Source organism: Apostichopus japonicus, chromosome 19 (assembly GCF_037975245.1).
Source record: "Apostichopus japonicus isolate 1M-3 chromosome 19, ASM3797524v1, whole genome shotgun sequence".
Taxonomy (NCBI): Eukaryota; Metazoa; Echinodermata; class Holothuroidea; order Aspidochirotida; family Stichopodidae; genus Apostichopus; species Apostichopus japonicus.
The window spans coordinates 8,259,141-8,281,672 of record NC_092579.1 but is presented as its reverse complement, the minus strand read 5'-3'; the positions used below and the strand labels follow the sequence as shown (position 1 = coordinate 8,281,672).

Below are 22,532 nucleotides of genomic sequence, written 5' to 3'. Positions count from 1 at the left end.
ACATATATATATATATATCTATGGTCTATATATATATATATATATATATATCTATATATATATATATATATATATCTATGGTCTATATATATATGACCAACACCAACATTAGATCATGCAAGTGCAAAATAAAATACAAACAAATGTCTCCGATGTCTAGGTGAAACAAAACATTACAGAACTGCTGTGAAATTCGTTTTCTTTTTTTGCATAATTGTTTATTTATTGAAACGCGTGACACGTTCAATCGAAAATCATATGCTACACCTCCGGTCGAAAAAGCAACACCACTCCACCCCCTCTCCATACCATTGCCTTACAACTTAAAACGAATCATTTGGATACATATTGTCTTTACGAATACTATATATATATATATGCATGGGAGGATCACGAATATGAAAAGATGGGTGGAGTATGGACCTGAGGTCGTTGAAACCGACTGGTAATGTACGTTCTCTCTCCTTTGCCCTCAACCCCCCCTCCCCCCCCCCCCCACAAAAAAAACTAAGTAAAACTTTAGGCGTGAAATTGTACATTTTGAGGTGATTTAAACTATAATATAGCCTTATATTTAGGTATACACGCAAGGTTGTGCTAATAACTGCTTTACATTTTTAGGGGGGGGGAGGTGAGGGTACACCAACATCCACTGGATTCGAGCCTGCTGTATGTTTACATATTTGTGTATGCACATAGGAGGTTGGGAGGCTTATAAGTATTAGGAAAGTTTTGATCTTGACAAATTTCTGCAAACTCGGCAGAATGCACTTTAACACCTTCCCCAGCGGCCGCCTTTCAATCGCACCTTTCTCTGTAGTCAGTTAATTTCAGGATATTGTAATAATAGCATTCTGGAATTCAAAGTAAGCTACGTTGAACTCACCATTGAAATAGCAATACATGTTTTCGTTCATAAAGTAAGTTAATTGCACTCCAACAACTATTAGAAATATTTTCACACGAATGGAACAATTCTTGGAGTTAACTGGTAATTTGTAAAACAGATAATAAGAACCACAACTGCCCATGTCCTTTCCATATTCTTACCGTATCTAATGTATGCTAACATTAGCCCATAAATCTGTCCTCATGCATGGTGTGGACGGCCCAGACTCATCGTTGCTGTTGTGTTTGTCAACAACAACAACAACAAAAACCGTTACTTTTTGGACTAAACACAACCTACTGCAGTATACTTTATAATTTTGGTGAATTTTAACCGAGAACAATTGCAGTGCATACAATGCTGTCGCCCAATAGGTAATGCTTCCTAACAGTTGATTTCTGCTTTGGACTGCCGTATCCCTTCCTGCGATTCATGTGCATATAGACAGATATATTGATACACTGACAGATCTGTAGATATTAATACAGCTATAGGCCTAACATGAGATCTTGTTTTGTTCACAAAGTCTAGAATTTCAGTCGTTACCAAGATGCCAACCGCGATATGTAACTACAGTAAAGATTGCAGCTAATTTTGATTTTCGAATCATCTACACGCCTGACAATGTACCGGTGTTGTTTGCGGTATGGTGACCGTATCCTCGTCGGCAATATTTGCCATTAAATCGCTAAAGTCGGGTGTATCGTTGGTCGAGTAGTCAAATAATTGTACTCTTTCTCCGTTCGGCTCTAAGAAGAAACTACTTGGAAGATTCCGTCGTTTCCATGGTAATATATCTCGATGTTTTCCGGCCTTTGACATAAGACCATCGTCCCTGTTCGACACGTCATTTATCATCAAGTGAGGGTATTCAGTTTGCCTTGCGTAGTCAAACAAGTCTTCTAGTCCCCCTAATCCGGCTAGAATATTCGTTTTTCCCGACGGCCTACCGCTATCATTCTCGCGGTGATAAAAAACCCTCTGAGTAGATTCCAGCGGTTTCTTTGAAGAGTCTAAAGAATTATCACCTTCAACAACTTTCATTAGATCCGCATAATACTGTTCTCTTCCACTTAATCGTTGTCTTGGTGTCTTTTCTGTCTCACTTTGTTCCGATTTCTCCTCCAGAATTTTCCTCCTACTGAAATATTTTTGAATATCGCGGTTAACCGTTTCAGCGAAATTTAAGAGTTGATCCGCCACCGTTGGTTCACAATCGCGATCTAAATCGTCTTCTCCCATTTCATCAAATTCAAGATCAGATTCATATTCCGATTCTGTTTCATTTTCGTCCACATAATCCTGTTGTATATAACACGTCACGTGGTGGTTATATGGCGGAAATTGTTCGTACGTTATCTGTGATGGATACGCCACAGCCATCTTCGCTTTGGCTCAGACTGTAAAGTATAATGTATACTGTCTGCTAAAAGATAGTAAGAAATAATTAAGACACAGAGATTTGAAACATCCTGTAAACATATTAGACTTATTTTCCACAACAAAATATCATAAATCATTCGAAGGCTGTATCTTTTCCACGTCGTGCCGACCGAGTCCCACGTGACATCACGGAAGAACATCAAAATCCACGTTTCCTTACAGCTACAGAGTCAAATTAACATAAGTCTTCAACATCATTTAACTGTTAAAATTCAGTAAAACCCTCTCTGAAATTCGTAACTTCACTCTTAGACCTTAATAAAATTCTCCGTTAGTTTCTTGTTTTACACATCTGTTCTTTCAGTTTGTCAAATTTGTACATGCAAGTTTTCTGTTATTTATTTTTAATTTGTGTCGTTTGATTTTGAGAGCTTTATTTATTTTACGAAGGCGCCATTTTTGTTGGTTGTCATGGATTTCAAGGCGTAAATATAGGATGCTGTTTGACAATCCGTGCTATACCACAGCGAATGAGTGCACTTATATCTAGTCTTTTATCTTGGTTTATTAGAAGTGTCACTCTGTTACGCCGAACTTGAGATCTGAAAATGAAAAAGAAAACAAAAATGAGTTGGATAATTAACGAAACGAAAGGAAACGATTCAAGCATAGTTAAAGAGATGTACAATAGGAGGGAAGGTTCAAATCAATGCTTCTCTCAACATTTTATTATTAATTATTTCTTTCAACATTTTATTGAGGGCTCCTCTGGAAAGCAGTGCTTTTGCACTGAGCAGGAAAACCCTCATTAAAGATGACAATAATTAAAAATAAAAAAAATAATAAAATCATTTTTTTTTAAATCGTCAAGTCTTCTCCCTTTTCTTTTTCTTGAAGGAGGTGAGGGGAGGCGTTGGGATTTGGTGAATCTGTTTATGATAATTACTATAACAAATTTTGCATTTAATAGTGAAAACGATGACACATTTTGATTTTTTAAACATGCATCATTACGCTTGTAAATCGACTGATTCTATAGTGGTACATACACTGCAAAAACAAATTGGTTAATTTCATAACCAATTCCATTGTTTGGAATGTAATTGGTCAAGCCAACCATTATATTGTTTACTTGTAACCAACGTACACCAATTTAGTAGGTAGTCCTGAACATTAGCAATAGGTTAACTACACCAACAATAATTGGTTCTAAGTACGTCATTATATGAGTCATATCCGTGACTTTGTTCTCTGCATGCTTTGGCTCGCCACGCGCGTATGGAAAGCCATTTTAACATTTAATCGGGAATTTTAGATATCTGAAATTGTTTCTTATTTCAGATATCTGAAATTGAATTCGAGATATCTAAAACAGATTTCGAGATATCTGAAATTCTAATTCAGATATCTGAAATTGAATTCGAGATATCTGAAATTGAATTCGAGATATCTAAAATAGATTTCGAGATATCTGAAATTCTAATTCAGATATCTGAAATTGAAATCGAGATATCTGAAATTGAATTCGAGATATCCGAAATTGAATTCGAGATATCTGAAATTCTATTTCAGATATCTTAAATTTAATTCGAGATATCTGAAATTGAATTCGAGATATCTGAAATAAAATTCAAGATATCTACAATTCTAATTCGAGATATCTGAAATTGAATTCGAGATATCTGCAATTGAATTCGAGATATCTGAAATGCATATGCATAAATTCCCGATTAAATGTTAAAATGGCACGTATGGAAAGCCATTTTAACATTTAATCGGTAATTTTCATATATCTCTAATTGAATTCGAGATATCTGAAATTGAATTCGAGATATCTAAAATTCTATTTCAGATATCTGAAATTGAATTCAAGATATCTGAAATTGAATTCGAGATATCCAAAATTCTATTTCAGATATCTGAAATTGAATTCGAGATATCTGAAATTGAATTCGAGATATCTGAAATTGAATTCGAGATATCTCGAATTCAATCTCATATATCTGAAATTCCCTGGTATTTCGAGATATCTGAAATTGATTTTAAGATATCTGCAAATATTTGTAGATATCTTAAATAAATTGGAGATATCTGTAATTTAATTTGAGATATCTGAAATTATTTCGAGATATCTGAAATTCGTTATTAAATGTTAAAACGGCTTTCCATACGCGCGGGAAACCGCTCTCCGTTTAATTGTGTGCGTCCACCACTAGCACTGCACTGCAATTTATTGTGTTAACCACCCAGTTACGTACGTACACAACACTGATGAGTGCACTCCAGGCACAACGGCAAGGTGTACCAGGTAAACTAAGCTAATTCCGCTCATTTTAATCGACATGGACCATTACGTGAAGAACATTCTAACAGAATGGAACCTAGAAATGCTTCACGAAGTCTTTGAAGGTAAGAAGATTATGTAAATTGTGCAGTAATAATCAATGTATTGGCATTACTGTAGGCTAAGGTTATACGGCCTAGCCTACCAATGCAACTTTAGTGACATGACAAGCGACGTTCGCCTAGTGTTACCACTAAATGTTAAGCCTAACATTATGATATAATAGCGCTGTAGGCCTAGGCCTCCTACAGTGCTGCGTACACTACTGTACCTGCAGGCTGAGGTCTGTCCTAAGCTAGCACTGAACTAGTGTTATACTTGCTTAGTGCTAGACCTAGGTCCCAGGCTACTTTTTTTTAAATTTTGTTTCTCTGGAACTTGGAGGGTAGCTATCCAGTCAAAATGTCCCCAGACCAAAACATCCCTGCATTTTTAGCAACCAAAATGTCCCCGCTTTTTACCAAAATGTACATGGTATTGTAATGGCCTATTGCCAGTATTGGGTACAAAAATGTCCCAGCAGCTAGGAAATGTGAGAGGAATTTGAAAACTGAGTGTAAGGACGGAATTAGGAATGCTGAATTTTTTTCATTAACACGTTTTTATAATGTTAGGCCTGGGCTACTTGCTCAAGAAGAGGGATCGAATAATGAAGAAAAGTATACTTAGGGCCGTCAACCACTTCAATCCTTCGCATATGGGCTGTATGGTAGTACATTGCACCACGTACTAGCCTATATACTAGCCTAGTCACTCATTGTAGCCTATACTAGATGCACGTAACCCAAGCACTCATTGTGTTGCAAGTACTGCAGTAGGCTAGCACTCTTCAATTTTCCAGAAAACTACTGTGCCTTATCAGTCACACCATCAACTGTGTTTTATTTTAGTTATTTTGCATTAACAAGACTCAGAGATTAAGTAGCATGCTAAATCATGTTTCAAGAGTGGAGTATATCACACAATTTTAGAAAGGAATAGATGAGACAGTTCTTAAAGGGCTGTTTGCTCGGTGAGGGTGGGTTTAGTGGCATGTCACATGTCCCCCTAAAAATTATCGCTGCCCCCAAGTACCCCCATTCTGTTTACTTTTCATATTTAAGATTGAAGAAGATTTCCAGAAATTGCATGAAGGGTCCCAAAGAGGTTTTTCAAGACAAGTAGTCAGCCGTGTTGCTCTAGACGTGAAGGATCCTGCCATAAAACGGACTTTAGCACTTATGGATAAGGAACCAGAATTACCCCAAGGTAGAGTGTGTCTTCGGTATTCAGTGTAGAAGTTGTGTTGGAGAATTCCCCTGGCTCATTATTGTAATGTTCTCTGAGTTGCTATGTTAATAAGAACTGTGTTGGTTGCTAAATATAATACTGGTCAGATGACAAACACCAAGAAAAGTTCACACATAAAATCACTTGCAATATGTTTAAGAGGAATGCATTCTAAGTGATTTGGTGAAAATTTGAGTAAATGTACTGTAGGTGCGTGGATTGAAAGTTCCTATTCTTTAAAAATTTTCAGCTTTGTCCCATGTAGTGAACTGTAGCAAATAGGTGTGACATCATCTTCAATATCCTCAATGACACTATCATATATTCCAAAAAGAACCCATAGCTCTTAATTTTAATTATGTATAATACTTTATAACATCCTCTTCAGTGTACAGTTCTAGGTCATAATTCAGGGTAAAAAACTAAGGCTGTACAAAACAAAGAACTTCTGGTAGTATTAAGGAGGTGATTCATAAAGCTTCAAGGTCCTGTCTAACATCAGCTGTCATTTGTAGGCTACATGTGTTTTCATCCCATATCTTGTACTGAGTCAAACACACCCAAAATTTTCTAAACAGCTTAACTAAGGGCACTCCCATCTGGCGACACTGCAGAACCCCCAGAGGTTATTCCCCAAATTTATACAGGGGAAACATATCAGTAGTAATTCAAAACTGCTGTTTGTACTGACAGCTTTCAGAGTATCATGCTTTGGAGAGGCTAAATGGTTACACATCTCCCCCAACCCCCACATTTTCAAAGCACTTGTAGGCACAATCCTCCATTCAGATTACCCCCCCCCCCCAAAAAAAAAATACTTCTCTTGTTCAGATATTATCACAGCTTCACATATTTTCCAATTTCTAGTTCAAGTTTCTGTTCCTTTCTTATAGATACCTATGGGGCTGCTTCCTTGTATTTGATGCCAAGTCTGTTTACACCTGGCAGTGTTGCCATCAAGAAGGGAAGCCAGAAGAGATGGAAGCCAACCATATCGGAGAGCATGAGGGCTTTCATTGTAGTGCTACCAGTTAGTATTTTGCTTAGAGTATTATTGCATGTTGTGGACGGTAGCAGTCATGAGTGCAGAGTTTACTGCTTCAGCATTTTAAAGAAACTGTTATTTCATGGTATACACGAAGAAACTTTGTTTCAAAACATTTTGTAAATAATTGGTTGTAAGTTAAAAAAATTGTTTAGAACTTTGTGCTAGAAATGAAAGTTGTAAAAAGACTGATAGAATGGTTTGGTTAAAGTGATAATTAAGCAGCCTAAATGTGTTTTAACTACCTGGTCAAAACACAGCATCACAAATGCTAAGGAATAGGACATGCAGGGAGGCTGGTGTAGTTGTAACCCATTTAACTATACCTTACTTTCTTATTTCTTTTAAATGCCTTTCAGTTCCAGTACCATTTTGATTATGATGGTTTGTTTCTTACATATCTTGTTCCCAATTGTGAACAGCTCATTTCAGTAACACATTTACTCATTTACATTGCAGGTTGGAGCGGACTTGGAGAAATTCAAGGAAGAAAGACACACAGAATGCCGAAACCATTCTGTTACCTGGCAGCCGCAGGTCGTAGTAATTGGCACTTCTGTTCTGGATGTTCAGCAAGTCTTCGTATTTTTGAACAACATTGTATATTCCGTGCCCTCGGTTGTTAAAGGCATAGATGTCTGCTTTAAAACTTTTCAGGTCTTCAATATTGAATATCCATTGGAGTGTAAGTCTCCGTGGACCTTTCTGCAGAGAGGCATTTATAATATTAAAACACAGTATGATTCTGTAACACCACGGGTAAGAGAACTGCTGTCGATCCTGAGACCGGACTCTGACTAAACTTTGGTGGACATGTGCAAGGCTTCTGCTTGGCCATTAAATGGGCTTACTGAGTTGATATTGATTATTTTTTGACAAGTCTGAAAAGAGATCATTGCATGACAATATTTGTAATTAGCCTCCTTATTCATGTATCACTTCCTGTAGTTACTGAAAATGTTGGAAATTGGTGTTTTTGTGGACGGGTTGCATAAGATTAATACTTGCAATACCAGGGAGGGGGAGGGGGTTACATGTCCCTTTTTGTAAATTTTGTAAATTTTTATGGAATAAAAAAACAGGCAAAGTTAACATGTTACAATGTGACTAAATTTAAGTCTGATGTAATGCATACCGTGAAAGTATGTCACCAACTTTTTGTGGCATGCAGTTTTAGAGTATGAATTTCTGACCCTTGATATCTGTTTATTATAACCATGTTTGTACTCCTTAAGTATCATTTGTTTTATTACTTGAAGATACTAAACATCCACCTGAGTTATATAATAAGGTTTCAGTGGAGTAAGGGTTAAATTCTTTCATTCATTTGTCCGTCCACTAATTTTGGTTATGTTGTTACTCAAACTGATGAAGTTTTCTGAATATTAAAGCTTGGGAATGTTTGTTTTTGAAGCTTTTCTTCAAATTGAACAGCTATAGTTTTCCTTATATTTAGCAACATGAATTTTTGGGGAATGTTTTATCTATCCGTCCTTATTGCAACTTTTATGATACTGTTTTTATGATTTCAAGTGTAAACATTCAACTAAGTGTGCTATAAAACTAAAGCCATTTTACCAAGTGGTTTCTCTGATCAGTATTATGAATTCTACCATTAAAATTGTCTTGACAGCAGTTTCCCTTTTCTGATAGGCTATTGTGCTCATTATAAAACTATGCACAATATTGCTGTTTACTTTCTTCAGAAAGGTTGGAATGGCAAATGTTTTAACAATGCAGATTCCGTCCATAGTGCTTGCCTGCCCTTTATTTAATAAAAGCTCCATTTCCTGTTGTTTTTTCTTTATTTGCACACGCACAGTCGGCACAGAAAATTGTAAAATCTTATATGCATTGTTGCATCGATATTGTTTCTTTGCAAATGAACTAACCTTGACTGTATACCTCATATCATCCTTGCCATATCATTTTATGTAAATTGCATGCTGTTGTAGAGTTCCAAGAGCAATACATGATTGTGTTAAAGCTATAATACCATAAAAAAATGTTGTTCGATTCATTTTTGGCCTACACTGGAGAGCTGCAGTGCTGGACGCTGGAACAGATGAGGGAGAGCTGACTGAAGTCAACAACCAATAACCAATTAATTGGTTAAGGAACAGGATTGGTTATGTCAACCACATAAATTGGTTGCATAATTGGTGGACTTAACCAATTTTATTGGTTAATGTAACCAATTTTCATTGTTTAATGACTTAACCAATTGATGTTGGTTATGGTAGCCAATTTATTGGTGGGACTCACAACAAGTGATCAAATTGGTTGAAATTAACCATTTTTTTGGTTGCATTCAACCAATTTGTTTTTGCAGTGTACTAGTATATAGTGTGCTAAATACTATTACGACATATAATGAGCAGAGTTACCGGGTTGTCAATTTGTTTGATTCTGACTCAAGCATTCAATATAAACACATAATTGTGAAAGAAATGTGTGCTTGTGTGTGCGGTTATAATCACTTGATTGCTGCTAGTTGATAATTGCTAACCATTTCTATGTTCCACATGTTTTTCTACAATGATATATTTCTTTTAATTTATGACTAAAGTTATCATTCCTGATGCGATTTTGATGGACGAAAGACTAAACTAATTGATTATTGTTTTGTTTTTAATTTTGTATTTTTACCGAAGTACCGAAGTACTAATGTCTTTAGCTTTGTTCGCCAATTGTATAGTAACTTATATGTGTAGATTGTTCCTTTAAAGTTTGTGACCGTTCACGTATACGAGTTTATGATAAGAAAAATTGTCAACATTATTACCTGACAGCACTATATCATGTGCAAAATGGTACAGAGAATTTTGATGATAGCGTCGCAAACCAATTATACGTCAATAAGACAATCGCATAGTAGTGTTATGAGGCACACGGGGTGTGGTATAGGCTATACATTCCTATTATCTTTCATTCAAACAAAACTGGAAACATTATATGTTCATTTTGGTATTTCTACCCTTGTATCAAAGATTAAGATGAATGTTGTGATATATTTTGACTAAGATGGATGTTATACAGACTTCTGAATCTTGACTAAATGGATGCTATGCAGAATTCTATATTTTGACTAAGATGGATTCTATGCAGAATTCTATATTTCGACTAAGATTGATGTGATACATAATTCTGTATTTATACTTAGATGGATTCAATGCAGAATTCTGTATTTTAACTAAGATGGATATTATGCATAATTCTGTATTTATACTTAGATGGATTCAATGCAGAATTCTATATTTCGACTAAGATTGATGTGATACATAATTCTGTATTTATACTTAGATGGATTCAATGCATAATTCTGTATTTTAACTAAGATGGATATTATGCATAATTCTGTATTTATACTTAGATGGATTCAATGCATAATTCTGTATTTTAACTAAGATGGATGTTATGCATAATTCTGTATTTATACTTAGATGGATTCAATGCAGAATTCTGTATTTTAACTAAGATGGATATTATGCATAATTCTGTATTTATACTTAGATGGATTCAATGCATAATTCTGTATTTTAACTAAGATGGATGTTATGCATAATTCTGTATTTATACTTAGATGGATTCAATGCAGAATTCTGTATTTTAACTAAGATGGATATTATGCATAATTCTGTATTTATACTTAGATGGATTCAATGCAGAATTCTGTATTTTAACTAAGATGGATGTTATGCATAATTCTGTATTTATACTTAGATGGATTCAATGCAGAATTCTGTATTTTAACTTAGATGGATATTATGCATAATTCTGTATTTATACTTAGATGGATTCAATGCAGAATTCTGTATTTTAACTAAGATGGATGTTATGCATAATTCTGTATTTATACTTAGATGGATTCAATGCAGAATTCTGTATTTTAACTAAGATGGATATTATGCATAATTCTGTATTTATACTTAGATGGATTCAATGCATAATTCTGTATTTTAACTAAGATGGATATTATGCATAATTCTGTATTTATACTTAGATGGATTCAATGCAGAATTCTGTATTTTAACTAAGATGGATGTTATGCATAATTCTGTATTTATACTTAGATGGATTCAATGCAGAATTCTATATTTCGACTAAGATTGATGTGATACATAATTCTGTATTTATACTTAGATGGATTCAATGCAGAATTCTGTATTTTAACTAAGATGGATGTTATGCATAATTCTGTATTTATACTTAGATGGATTCAATGCAGAATTCTGTATTTTAACTAAGATGGATGTTATGCATAATTCTGTATTTATACTTAGATGGATTCAATGCAGAATTCTGTATTTTAACTAAGATGGATGTTATGCATAATTCTGTATTTATACTTAGATGGATTCAATGCAGAATTCTGTATTTTAACTAAGATGGATATTATGCATAATTCTGTATTTATACTTAGATGGATTCAATGCAGAATTCTGTATTTTAACTAAGATGGATGTTATGCATAATTCTGTATTTATACTTAGATGGATTCAATGCAGAATTCTGTATTTTAACTTAGATGGATATTATGCATAATTCTGTATTTATACTTAGATGGATTCAATGCAGAATTCTGTATTTTAACTAAGATGGATGTTATGCATAATTCTGTATTTATACTTAGATGGATTCAATGCAGAATTCTGTATTTTAACTAAGATGGATATTATGCATAATTCTGTATTTATACTTAGATGGATTCAATGCAGAATTCTGTATTTTAACTAAGATGGATGTTATGCATAATTCTGTATTTATACTTAGATGGATTCAATGCAGAATTCTGTATTTTAACTAAGATGGATGTTATGCATAATTCTGTATTTATACTTAGATGGATTCAATGCAGAATTCTGTATTTTAACTAAGATGGATATTATGCATAATTCTGTATTTATACTTAGATGGATTCAATGCAGAATTCTGTATGTTAACTAAGATGGATATTATGTATAATTCTGTATTTATACTTAGATGGATTCAATGCAGAATTCTGTATTTTAACTAAGATGGATGTTATGCATAATTCTGTATTTATACTTAGATGGATTCAATGCATAATTCTGTATTTTAACTAAGATGGATATTATGCATAATTCTGTATTTATACTTAGATGGATTCAATGCAGAAATCTGTATTTTAACTAAGATAATTGTTACGCAGAATTCTGTATCTTTGACTTAGACAATTGTTACACAGAATTCAGTATTTTAACTAAAATGGTTGTTATACAGAATTCTGTATTTCGGCTAAGATAAATGTTATCCATAATTCTGTATTTATACTAACATGGATGTTATGCATGATTACGTACTTTGATTTTATATTTCATAATTTTTTCATTTATTTACCTTCGATTCTTTGTCTTTGTTTCTTTGATCTCCCTTACTTATATACTCAATTGTGCAAATAGCTTATATTTATGTCTTGATTTATCGACAACAGGCTATAATCAAATTAACACTAGTTCACACCATGGATATGTGTGGCGTCAATCATATACAGTTATCGAGAAATAAAAAATAAAAATAAAAATAAAAAATAAAATAAATAAAAAGGCAACAGCCTTAGTTTACAAGATAGTTTACTATTTAATCACGTTGAAAACTTGAGAAACGAGAAAAAATAAAATAAATTGAACCAAAATAATTTCTGTTGACTTTGACTTCGTTCATTTGACTTAAAAAAGTGTAGCCAACATTTATATAGGCCTATGTAGCTTTAAGTGATTTGATATGTAACGCAGTTCTGTGGAGTTTTATAGCATTCTCATGCTCTCAACGGTAACCAAGCCACAAGTCCCCTGGAAATCGAGTTTCACATTAGAGATTAATTCCTAAGTCTAATTTTCTCGATTTCATTGAAGTTTTGTGCCTGTTTAAATATCACATATCATAATGAATCATATACTAGCTGGAACATTTTTCACAGCATTTTTCTTAATTAAAATTATTAGAAATATTTAGCTCAAGGAAAGAGAAAAAAATCGGTCGACCTCCCAAGCTCGGAAGTAAGTTTCGCTATTTTTATCTTGTGTCTTTTAAAATGATTCATCACATCTCGGATGCGAAATAGATATTAACAAAAAAAAACATCGTTATGTTTACTCAGTCTTAAATATATTTAGTAGTTGAATATGTAACGTTACATTACCATTGTTATTGATATGTTACGCTGTATTTCCCTATAAATAGTCATGTGGGAGGCTATACCAGATAATAGGTGGTCCTAAATATATATATAAATATATATATATATATATTTATATTTATATAATTATATATATGTACATATATACATTAAGTAACTTTGGCAAACATCACAGGGGTTTGCAAATTACATATCTTAAAGCATTACGTTAACTTTGTGTGGCACTAATGATTTTGCATTGGATTTCATTTTTGTTTATTAAATCGAAAATTATTAGAATAGCAATAACCGATTTGTTCTATATATATATTGATCTCTTAGTGGGATTGAGATTTATCCACGCAATAATCCAATAGGCATTGTTATCGAAATATTTTTTTTTTAAATTTCCAGCAAACAAAAAAGGGCAAACTTTGCTACGAAGCAGGCTAACAAAATGGGACTTGCACCGATGTTATTTTCTTCTTTTTCCCCCTTTTTGTTCATCTTTGTTTTCAGTGTATTATTGAAACTGCAGTCTAACACGTTTAAGTCCACTCGCTGCATATTTAAAACTAATGGTCTCTCAAACGATTGCCAATTGTCATACCGTAAATGTGAAAAGAAAAAAGCCAGAATCTCCGTCTTTGTATAAACTCGGCAGAATGACAGATGTTTGAGTGTTATACTAAAACCAGACTAAGACGTGACCAACCGTTAGAAGAAGAGAAACAAGTACTCGAGGTTTCTATACTTGATATTAGTTAAAAGCATCTAGTAACTGTGATTGAATGTCACTGAAGTCATTTCTAAACTGTTATAAACACACTTTATGAATATAAATATTCGACAATGACACAGATGGCCAGCACTTCACGGAACTGATTATTATTCGAAATGAATTCTGAATTTCTCTCTCTTCTCTCTCCCAACCTCTCGCCAACTCTCTCTACCTCACTCTTTCTTTATTTTTAATTTGTATATTGTGTATTCTTTAGCCTAGATCATATGTTCTGTGAAGAAAATTTACATTCGCTTCGTATTGGTTACAATATTATATTTCGAAGTCAGCGCCCAGACTTGATTCTCTACTTAACAACATTGTTTGAGGGTTTCTGCAAACAAGTCACCACCCGCTGTCTGAAATTAATCAACGGATGCGTACTGTTTGCACTTTTCGGGTTGTATGCATGTTCCTATAAAACTGCTCGCTACTGGACATCTCACATGTGTCGTGTGGCTACTGGTAGTAAGCTACAGAAAACAAAAATTGTCATTCGTTTACGTCTTGTATAAGTTATGTTTAATTTCTCATGTTTTGCCGGAATCGCTAGCAATAGGTGAGATGCAACATCACTTTTAAAGATTATGACGGGGAAAAATCAATAATTTTATTAGTCACACCAACAAAGGGCTTCTCTATCTGGATTCGCTCCTCACTATTATCCAGGTATTGTTTGACAAAGTGAAAAGAAATTCATTCTTATAACGTGTATCGTTTGCCTGTGTGTAATAACCTTACCCTTGTACTGTCTAACGAGTTAACTGGTTTCACCTCATTGGCTCATATATAATTAACCAAGATAAGTAAAGAACATACAGAACAATTTGCGTTGCTGCATACATTTAGTGCAGTGTTCAAATGCATTATTACCATCAATTTAAATTTCTTGTTTATAATTGTTTGGTATTCAAAATGCCGGTGATTATTTTATAATCCGTACTATTTTACAACTCTGCGTGTATCATCTGCGTAAGCACTTTGATATTCGTATCATAAGGCATGTGAACAAAGACATATATGACGTCATGCCTATGCCGGCGAAAGTGTCAGACTATGTGCAAGCGCAGATCGCGATATATTCACAAAAGGAAATAAAGCGCAGTATTCATTGGATGACGTTTTAAAAAAAATTGATACTAACGTGATGACTTCTTTCTAAAACTAGGCCTACATTTCGAAAGGTCCACAGAGAGATTGCAAGCTTATATACATATAGGCCTACGTACGTTTGATATAGGAACTTCATCCAACATCTGGTATTATTTATATACACACAACATCGTTCCCTATTCTCGATTAATGCAAATCCTGCCAATATTTAAGGATTAGTTTCAATGTGATTTTCCGATTAAGATCTCGATTGTTTACATTTGTGATTATAACATAATAGACAATGTTTACACCGTCAATTTGTTGACTTCACACCAATATGGAAGCAATGTAGATCAAAGGGACAGTCTATAAATGGATTCGATTCTCGTGTAAATGTGATGTTTGGCATCTGAGGAGAAACCTTTGAATACCGACTGTGACAAAAATAGCAATGATTACCAAATGGGTGAGAGAATTACATCAACGCTAGGTCGGCTAAAATTGATCGAGGTACTAAAGCTTCTGTTATGGTGTTTCAACGTGTGCGTAAATATACATTTTCCGTCTTTATTAGTTTACAATTCTCGCTGGGACAATAAGAGAGATTTCGTTAGAAATAAAAAGAGATAACTTAGCGACTATATATCTTTCAAGGCATAGATTAATTTATAGATATAGAATATATGATACCTGGTCATAAAATATGAGTTTGTTAATTGTTTTAGAAGTTATAAAACTGACTAGTATCATAACCAACTCTTACATTGTAAGTTCGAAAAGAATGTAGTTGCAGTCGTTTTGTTAATTTTTGAAGGGCCGAAAAAAAGGAAAATATCAAAGTTAATTTCTTTTGCTGTTTTGAAAGGTATGTTTTGTAAGTTTGTAAGTTTATGTGTCTTTGTGTATGTGGGTGTATGTGTGTTAGTATACTTCCTTTACTTTAAACAATATTTTGTGATGAATTTTCTATCCATATTTTGGCATCACAGCTAAGTTTATTTTAAGAAATCGAACCAAACATATATGACAACAAAACGTCAAAGAATAGAAAGTGCCAACATAAAAAAAAAACATTTCAAGAACTTTGTTGGACTTAAAACTTTCGCGACTTGAATTAAACGGTTAATAATTCGCTAATCAGAAGGAGGCTGCCAACTGGTACATATACCCACACCGTTCCCTTAGCTAGATATGTGGGTATGCAATTCTCTCCCAGTGCAAATGGCTTGACTAGAATAATGCAATGTTGCGATTTATGTAGCGTGTATATGATGCAAACAAGTCTTCCCCAAATATGTCCCTTGAAGTAAAAGAGCAACTATCTCCCCTCCTTCCCCTCCTCCTTAAAGTTTTAGGGCAAATATGAAGTCGAATTTCTACCCAATTCTTACGACTACAATGGAAGTACTTTGAGCGATACCTCAAGCCTCACAAGCATTATTTAAACTTGCTAGTGATTCACGAGAATTTGATGATCCAGAATTCTTAGTGATCGTAGGTTCTGCAAAGACATGTATTTTATGAACCTAATTTATGACTTTATTTGACTTTATATTTTTATTTAACTTTATAACTATATATGACTCTATTTAAGACTTTTATTTATGACTTATATATTTATGACTTTATATACCCTTACCAGAATTTAGTTTCAACTTCGTTGTAACATCGAGAAATTGAAAATACATGATTAATATGATAGCTTCACCAAAATTTACAACGGAGCAATACAGAGGATTACTTTAAAGCAAATTGAAACTAACAAATAATTAGAACCTATACTCACAATTTTTTTCACTATCACTGGTTTCTTTATCAAAATAATTTTTCGATAGTATGTATATAGGAGGAGGATTGTCAATCAAAATTAATAGACTAGTAAATAAACTAATAAACCATTTATATGCAAAAAGCATTTAAGGACAGTATATTTTCTGGTGGTCCCAATTAACATTACTTTTACAAAACTGTGAACCTTTGAAAGTTACGAAGTATGCCATGGTGTTTAATGGGCTTTAGTTTGTGTAAAATTATACTCCATACATATACTAAAGTATATATACTTTTGCACAATAAAATTCTTCTTACTCAAATTTGTACTTTTTGTTTCAGGAAAGTGTGCAAATTAACTAAGCAGGAGCTGTTTTGCCTTCTTAGAAGTTCCAAAACCCCGTCACAACCTCACCCCTCTTTTACTCCAATAACCATGTGATCATTTATAATCCTAGTAATCGGTGAGTAACATTCTTACCTTGAAACACAGTATCATCGGCAGAACAAAAACCGTCGCTGGAATTTACTCAAAATCTTCTTTATGGTCAGAAAAGAAAACGCCAACGCCTCGTAATACTTTGCTAAGTCTACTAGAATCTACTGTCGGAATACCAGTGCCCTTGGTAACTCACTAAGTTCACTTCTCCGTGAGCCTCGTATCCTCTGCTTTCATTGGCTATTAGCGCTAAGATTCATGAATGGTTGTCTTTTCACTTAATATGAACAACCTTTTCCATCCATTTTTTTCATGCCTATATTGAGTAATCCATCACTGTCACTAACCACTAATCCGATTCGTCAATACCAGTCGGTTAGCCACACGACTCCACAAGACGTACGCTGATTGGTCGAACGGAAACGAATTGTTTGAACTTCGAGATTTAGCCTTTTAATTAGATTAAGAAGTAATCACTAAATGACGTCGTTTATAAAGGCAGCACGGGAGAAAGTTTTGACAGAATCAAGTGCTAGAGCTTTCAGGAGCCCGGAAGAAAAGCTTGAGAAGCTATCGAGGAGAAGATTAAGGTTTATGGTGAAAAAACAGAAAACAAAAATGTAGAAAAGCAAAACATATACTTTAATGGTGTTTAGAGGGACAATGTTTTCTTTGGATAATTGGTACGAATTGCTACGAATTGTAGTGAACGAATTTTCGATGAAAACATTCAAACATAATAATAAAAGTTGGAAAAGGTTATTTGTGAATCACTTCAGAGCTAAATGGCTGATAATAAATCTCGTAAAAAGAGAAATCTTCGGTAAGAGGTAAGATGATACTAAAAGTGCAAGTGACTCTTCGCTGTGAACTTGGATCGAGCAATATTGAATTAAAAAAACTGCAGGAAATGTTTACAAAAATATTCTTTAAAGTGATTGGTTACCAAATTATCAATCCAGGCGCGTAGCCACAGTTTGGATTCTGTATTTTTTATGTATATATTTATTTACCTTTTTTGGGGGGAGTGGAGGGGGGTTGTGTGACCAAAATTGGTTAATGTTTTATCCTGGGGAAGTGTGTATGGGTGTCTCTACCCTCTGAGAAATATTTGTTTAGGTATACGGTCCCACCCCACTCCATCCACTCCACATCCTGTTGCTATGGCTCTATATTACTATATAGCTGATTGTAGATATATTTTCACTTTCGTTGTGGTCATGTGGTTAAGGCAGTGGACTTGTGATCTAAGGTTTGCGAGTTCGAGTCCTGGCCAGATCATTACGTTGTGTCCTTGTACGAGGCACTTTATCTCCAATGCCTCTCTTCACCCAGGTGTATAAATGGGGACTTGCGAGGTAACTTGAAAATGTAGCTACGTGTGCCAGTTTGTGGCTGCAGCCTATGGGAATCCCACCGGGGACACGTAGATGTGGTACACTGTAATGCCCCAGGAGGGATTTTTTGAATTGTGCACACTTTGGTGTGCGGGTGTGTTGTAAAGTCGTGTGAGGGGGCCTTGGCCTCAAACAAGACTGTAAACCTTCAACTTCTTCCTCCATATATACACCAATTAACCTATGAAGTTGAATGCTTCTGGTGGAATGTCATGAAGTATTTTCCTATATAGTCAAACAGACTTGTACCACGAGTACAATCCTATGAGTACAAGGAGAATTCCCGTCCTATAAATCTTTAGACGAAAACGAGTACTGTACAAAAGACTGACTCTAAACAAGAGTATTACTTTATCTTGCTGTATCTATAATAGATTCCAAGTATACCCGGAGGACCCGGAGGACGAGTATACAAGTATATATAAGTTCAAAAACAGTGTCGTGTGCAAAGAGAGGGGACCTCTACTGTCAGACGGGAAAAATTTCAGTCGGGGATGTTTTTATAAGTAAAAAATATTTATTAGCACAAACCAAATTATAAAGACCTAATTTAAAATTTCAATATGCCTCATGATACATCATTTTGACGTGTTGTACACTTTGAGAGTTTCTTCCATGCAGGGCAGCTGCATTCAACAAACCCACAACCACACGTAAATATGTTTATCAACATACATCCCGTCCATAAAGATTCATGCCCCTAACAAAATCAGTCGGGAGAAACTTTCTCATGCACACACCACACACTTTAACCATCCGTCTCTCAAGCGACCCCCCCCCCCCCACCTTTCCTCCGATTGTTGTCACATTCGTCATTTGTAAAGTTAAAGCTACTTTTCGACTAACATACCCCTTTCCAACCCTAACCCCACGCCTCAGCTTATGTCCTCTCCTCCCCCCACCCCATCCCCCCACCCCATCCCTCCTATACCCCAATCCCTTCATCCAGAGTATGGTCAGATTCGTCTTCCGCCAAATTACCTATATAAATCTGGTCACATCGTGGAACTTAGGCCAGCATTGATCAGTGATAAAAGTCACGTACACGGAAGGGATGGTAAATCCCGCACACGTGTCTATTTACAATATAAAACACAAAGAGCTCTTGAAGAGCTACGCCCGACCTACTTCAAAACATTTCCCTGCTTCAAGAGTATACACACCTCTTATAACAGGGATCGGCGACAAGTTTCGGTAGTTAAAGAAACACAGTCATTTTCATAAAGTAAATATACACCGGTACCGCAGCAGGGGATTCCCCTCATCGCCCCCCCCCCCTAGCCCAACCCCTTCCATTCCTTGCCCTTGAATTAAAAGCTTGCTTATGTAAAATACTATTTTGGTTACAAGAATATACTCAATGCGTGAGATGAGAGAATATTAATATGCACATATTTACTATCATGGACATTTACATATGAAATATGAAACTGTTTAAAGAAAACTTAATGATCGTCCACGCAGGGCACTCCCCCCAAAATCAAGTGATAAACCTGTACCAACAATCTTCAGCTCTTGTCTAATTCTAGCTTTCGTGCAATAGGGCCTATATAGGCATGTCAGTTAACGGAAACCAAAATTACGTAATTAAAGAAAACCTATACTGCATACTCTCATTTCGACAATGCTTTTCACTCATATATAGAGATCACCATTGGAGATCAATAACACATAATGTAGATTAATCTTTGAATTGTGTTCTAAAAATTTTAGACATTTCTCACTTCATAATCATGACCTTTGTTACTCATTGGAATATTATCAAATCTTCACAGTCGGTTAGAGCGAAAGCTGAGTTCCCATGCATCCAACTGAAACGGAACACGTCTGAGAAATAATCAATGAAATAAATATGATGAAATATGTAAAGTATACCGCTTTAAATGTTAAAAGCTACAAATGGTTTGTGAGCTATTTGCCAAAACATGTGTTCTTGCTGTGGTTTCTACAGCATTAACTATAGATTGATTACATGCGAAAAAAAATCTGTGTCATTTCTATACAAATAGTTTACCATGAAGGATTTTTCCCGCGTTATCTTGTATTTACCATATCAAGTAAGTGACACATTGTTGAGAATATCTTTATTAAAAGGTAATTAATTTCGAGTTATACTTGAATAGCGCATATTGATGAACGATTTGGGTGGGATCATTAATCTTGGTTGTCACATGAGCAGAACATGTCTGTCAGTGAGAGGGTGGTGACAGAGGTATGTTCGCAGAATTATATCCTTTTGTTTTAGACTCAACTATATGGAAAGTTGAAGATCGGCAAAAGTGGTGGGGTATACATATTTTACCATGGAACGCTTGTACAGTTGACAGCAACGATTCAAGGATTCCGAAGTACAACCGTTTTAAATTGAGTACGTTGAGAACCTGAACAATAAGGTGGTGGGAATTTTAACATGTGTATGACGTAACCACCGATTATTACAAAAAAAAGTAATATAATATAACTTGAAATTATATAAAATGTGAAATCCATGGGTTAGACCGCATGGCGCCGAGAGGAAGCAGTGTCGCACGATGTGTTATTTCTTTTATTTTGTTCACTTATTAACTTTGCCATATACGGTTTACCGGTTTTAGCGGTTTTATTACAAATAATTTACGCTTGCCACACCGTAGATGGTGCAAATTATATAGCCACTGTGTGATATTCACAGAAGACTGAACGTATATCTCATACCTTAAAGAGTCTGTTTATTGCACATAGTGCTGCTTGTGATGAATGGGGCCATGTTAAAACACTTTTTTAGTAATCATTTATTGAATAGTAATGTCTCTTCTGTTTGTTGTTGTTGTGTTCTTAATAGAAAGATGCAAAGCCTCGCAGATGCTTCCACACGATAAGAATGTTAGCTAAAAAAATTAGATAGCATTACTAAACCTTTTGTTTTACAACCTATCCGTAACAAAATATTAACCTATTTATAGGCCTACTGCCAGTAGAAATATATTAACCATTTGAATCTTCGATATGTTTCTAGTTTGCAACAGCCCATGGTGGGCACGCATTGCTCTTGTGAGGCAAAGTAAAATTTTTGTAACAAATTCCGCGAGAAGCAACATTTAAAGATGTGGCTATACTGCGGTGATAAAATTGCAAAATATTGCATTAAATGTAAAATAAAATCTCGGAAGGTTCTGCAGAAGGATTTGCGTTGTTCGTTTTTTTAATATGTTAACACACTCCCCACCCCACCATCCCACCTCTCAAGTGTGTCAAAAGTGTACGTCTCTCGTTTCAGTCATTCGGTTAAATTTAATATTACAGTTGATTTATGGTTGGATAAAACAAACCATCCATGGAAATAATTTGGCAACTCGTCCGCAAATCAAGTGTTTAATGATTGGTTTTGCTCTTCAAATCTCTCAGAATATTTCATATTCTTACACAAATTACTCGTGGAATTTAAATTATGTTTCTTTGCTGCTATACCAGTTGACCAGGGACTTGCAGAGTACAATGATGATCGGACTGGAACAATGCAGGGAGATTTGAATACTGGGGCGACCTTTGAAGTTTTAGAGGGCGTACTCTATCTTTACGAACCCGCCTGTTCGAATACACGTAATACCAAATGACGTAAATATTTCCTCCAGCAACTAACGTATGTATGTTTGTATGTAGCCTATATTAGATCCTCCTGCAAGCAGGAACTCGCGAAGAAGCCATCATAGGCTAATCAAAGCCGCAAGCTGACTGAAAGCAGTCTCTTAGATTCATATTTAACGTCAATGATTATGAATTGTCAATTATTGTCAACAACTCTGTAACTGGACGAGATACATTAATCTTGGAGTGACTCGAACTCGGGACTTTATGATTGAAAGGCACCGGCGTTAACCACTGAGCCAACCAAATGAGCTAACGTACTACCGTTAGTTACATATCTCTCTTTGTAACAATTATAGCTTTCTTAGAATAGTTGGGAATTTGGTTATTCACGATACCGTTAAGATTACGTGTCAT

At 34.9% G+C, this 22,532-nt stretch overlaps 2 protein-coding genes across 3 annotated transcripts; one reads left to right on the top strand and one right to left on the bottom strand.

The window, feature by feature from the left end:
- Nucleotides 1-142: 142 nt before the first annotated feature.
- LOC139959884 (protein PERCC1-like) lies at nt 143-17,716 on the bottom strand. Its single transcript, XM_071957791.1, has 2 exons — nt 17,197-17,716; nt 143-2,874 (listed from the first exon to the last, which is right to left on the bottom strand). The coding sequence occupies exon 2, from the start codon at nt 2,270-2,272 to the stop codon at nt 1,496-1,498; it is 777 nt and encodes a 258-aa protein (XP_071813892.1). The 5' UTR covers nt 2,273-2,874; nt 17,197-17,716; the 3' UTR covers nt 143-1,495.
- Nucleotides 4,154-8,011, top strand: LOC139960318 (uncharacterized). Of its 2 annotated transcripts, XM_071958610.1 has the most exons (4): nt 4,186-4,681; nt 5,720-5,864; nt 6,779-6,915; nt 7,390-8,011. In XM_071958610.1, the coding sequence occupies exons 2-4, from the start codon at nt 5,837-5,839 to the stop codon at nt 7,729-7,731; spliced, it is 507 nt and encodes a 168-aa protein (XP_071814711.1). In that variant the 5' UTR covers nt 4,186-4,681; nt 5,720-5,836; the 3' UTR covers nt 7,732-8,011. The 2 variants fall into 2 exon arrangements, with proteins under 2 accessions (XP_071814710.1, XP_071814711.1); XM_071958609.1 differs by lacking the exon at nt 5,720-5,864 and having other exon boundaries at nt 4,154-4,681.
- Nucleotides 17,717-22,532: the final 4,816 nt, after the last annotated feature.

Coding starts and splice junctions, on each gene's coding strand:
- LOC139959884 (XM_071957791.1), bottom strand. CDS start 2,272: ATGGCTGTGGCGTATCCATCACAGATAACGTACGAACAATTTCCGCCA.
- LOC139960318 (XM_071958609.1), top strand. CDS start 4,615: ATGGACCATTACGTGAAGAACATTCTAACAGAATGGAACCTAGAAATG. Junction 4,682..6,778: donor GCTTCACGAAGTCTTTGAAG/GTAAGAAGATTA, acceptor CCTTTCTTATAG/ATACCTATGGGGCTGCTTCC. Junction 6,916..7,389: donor CTTTCATTGTAGTGCTACCA/GTTAGTATTTTG, acceptor TTTACATTGCAG/GTTGGAGCGGACTTGGAGAA.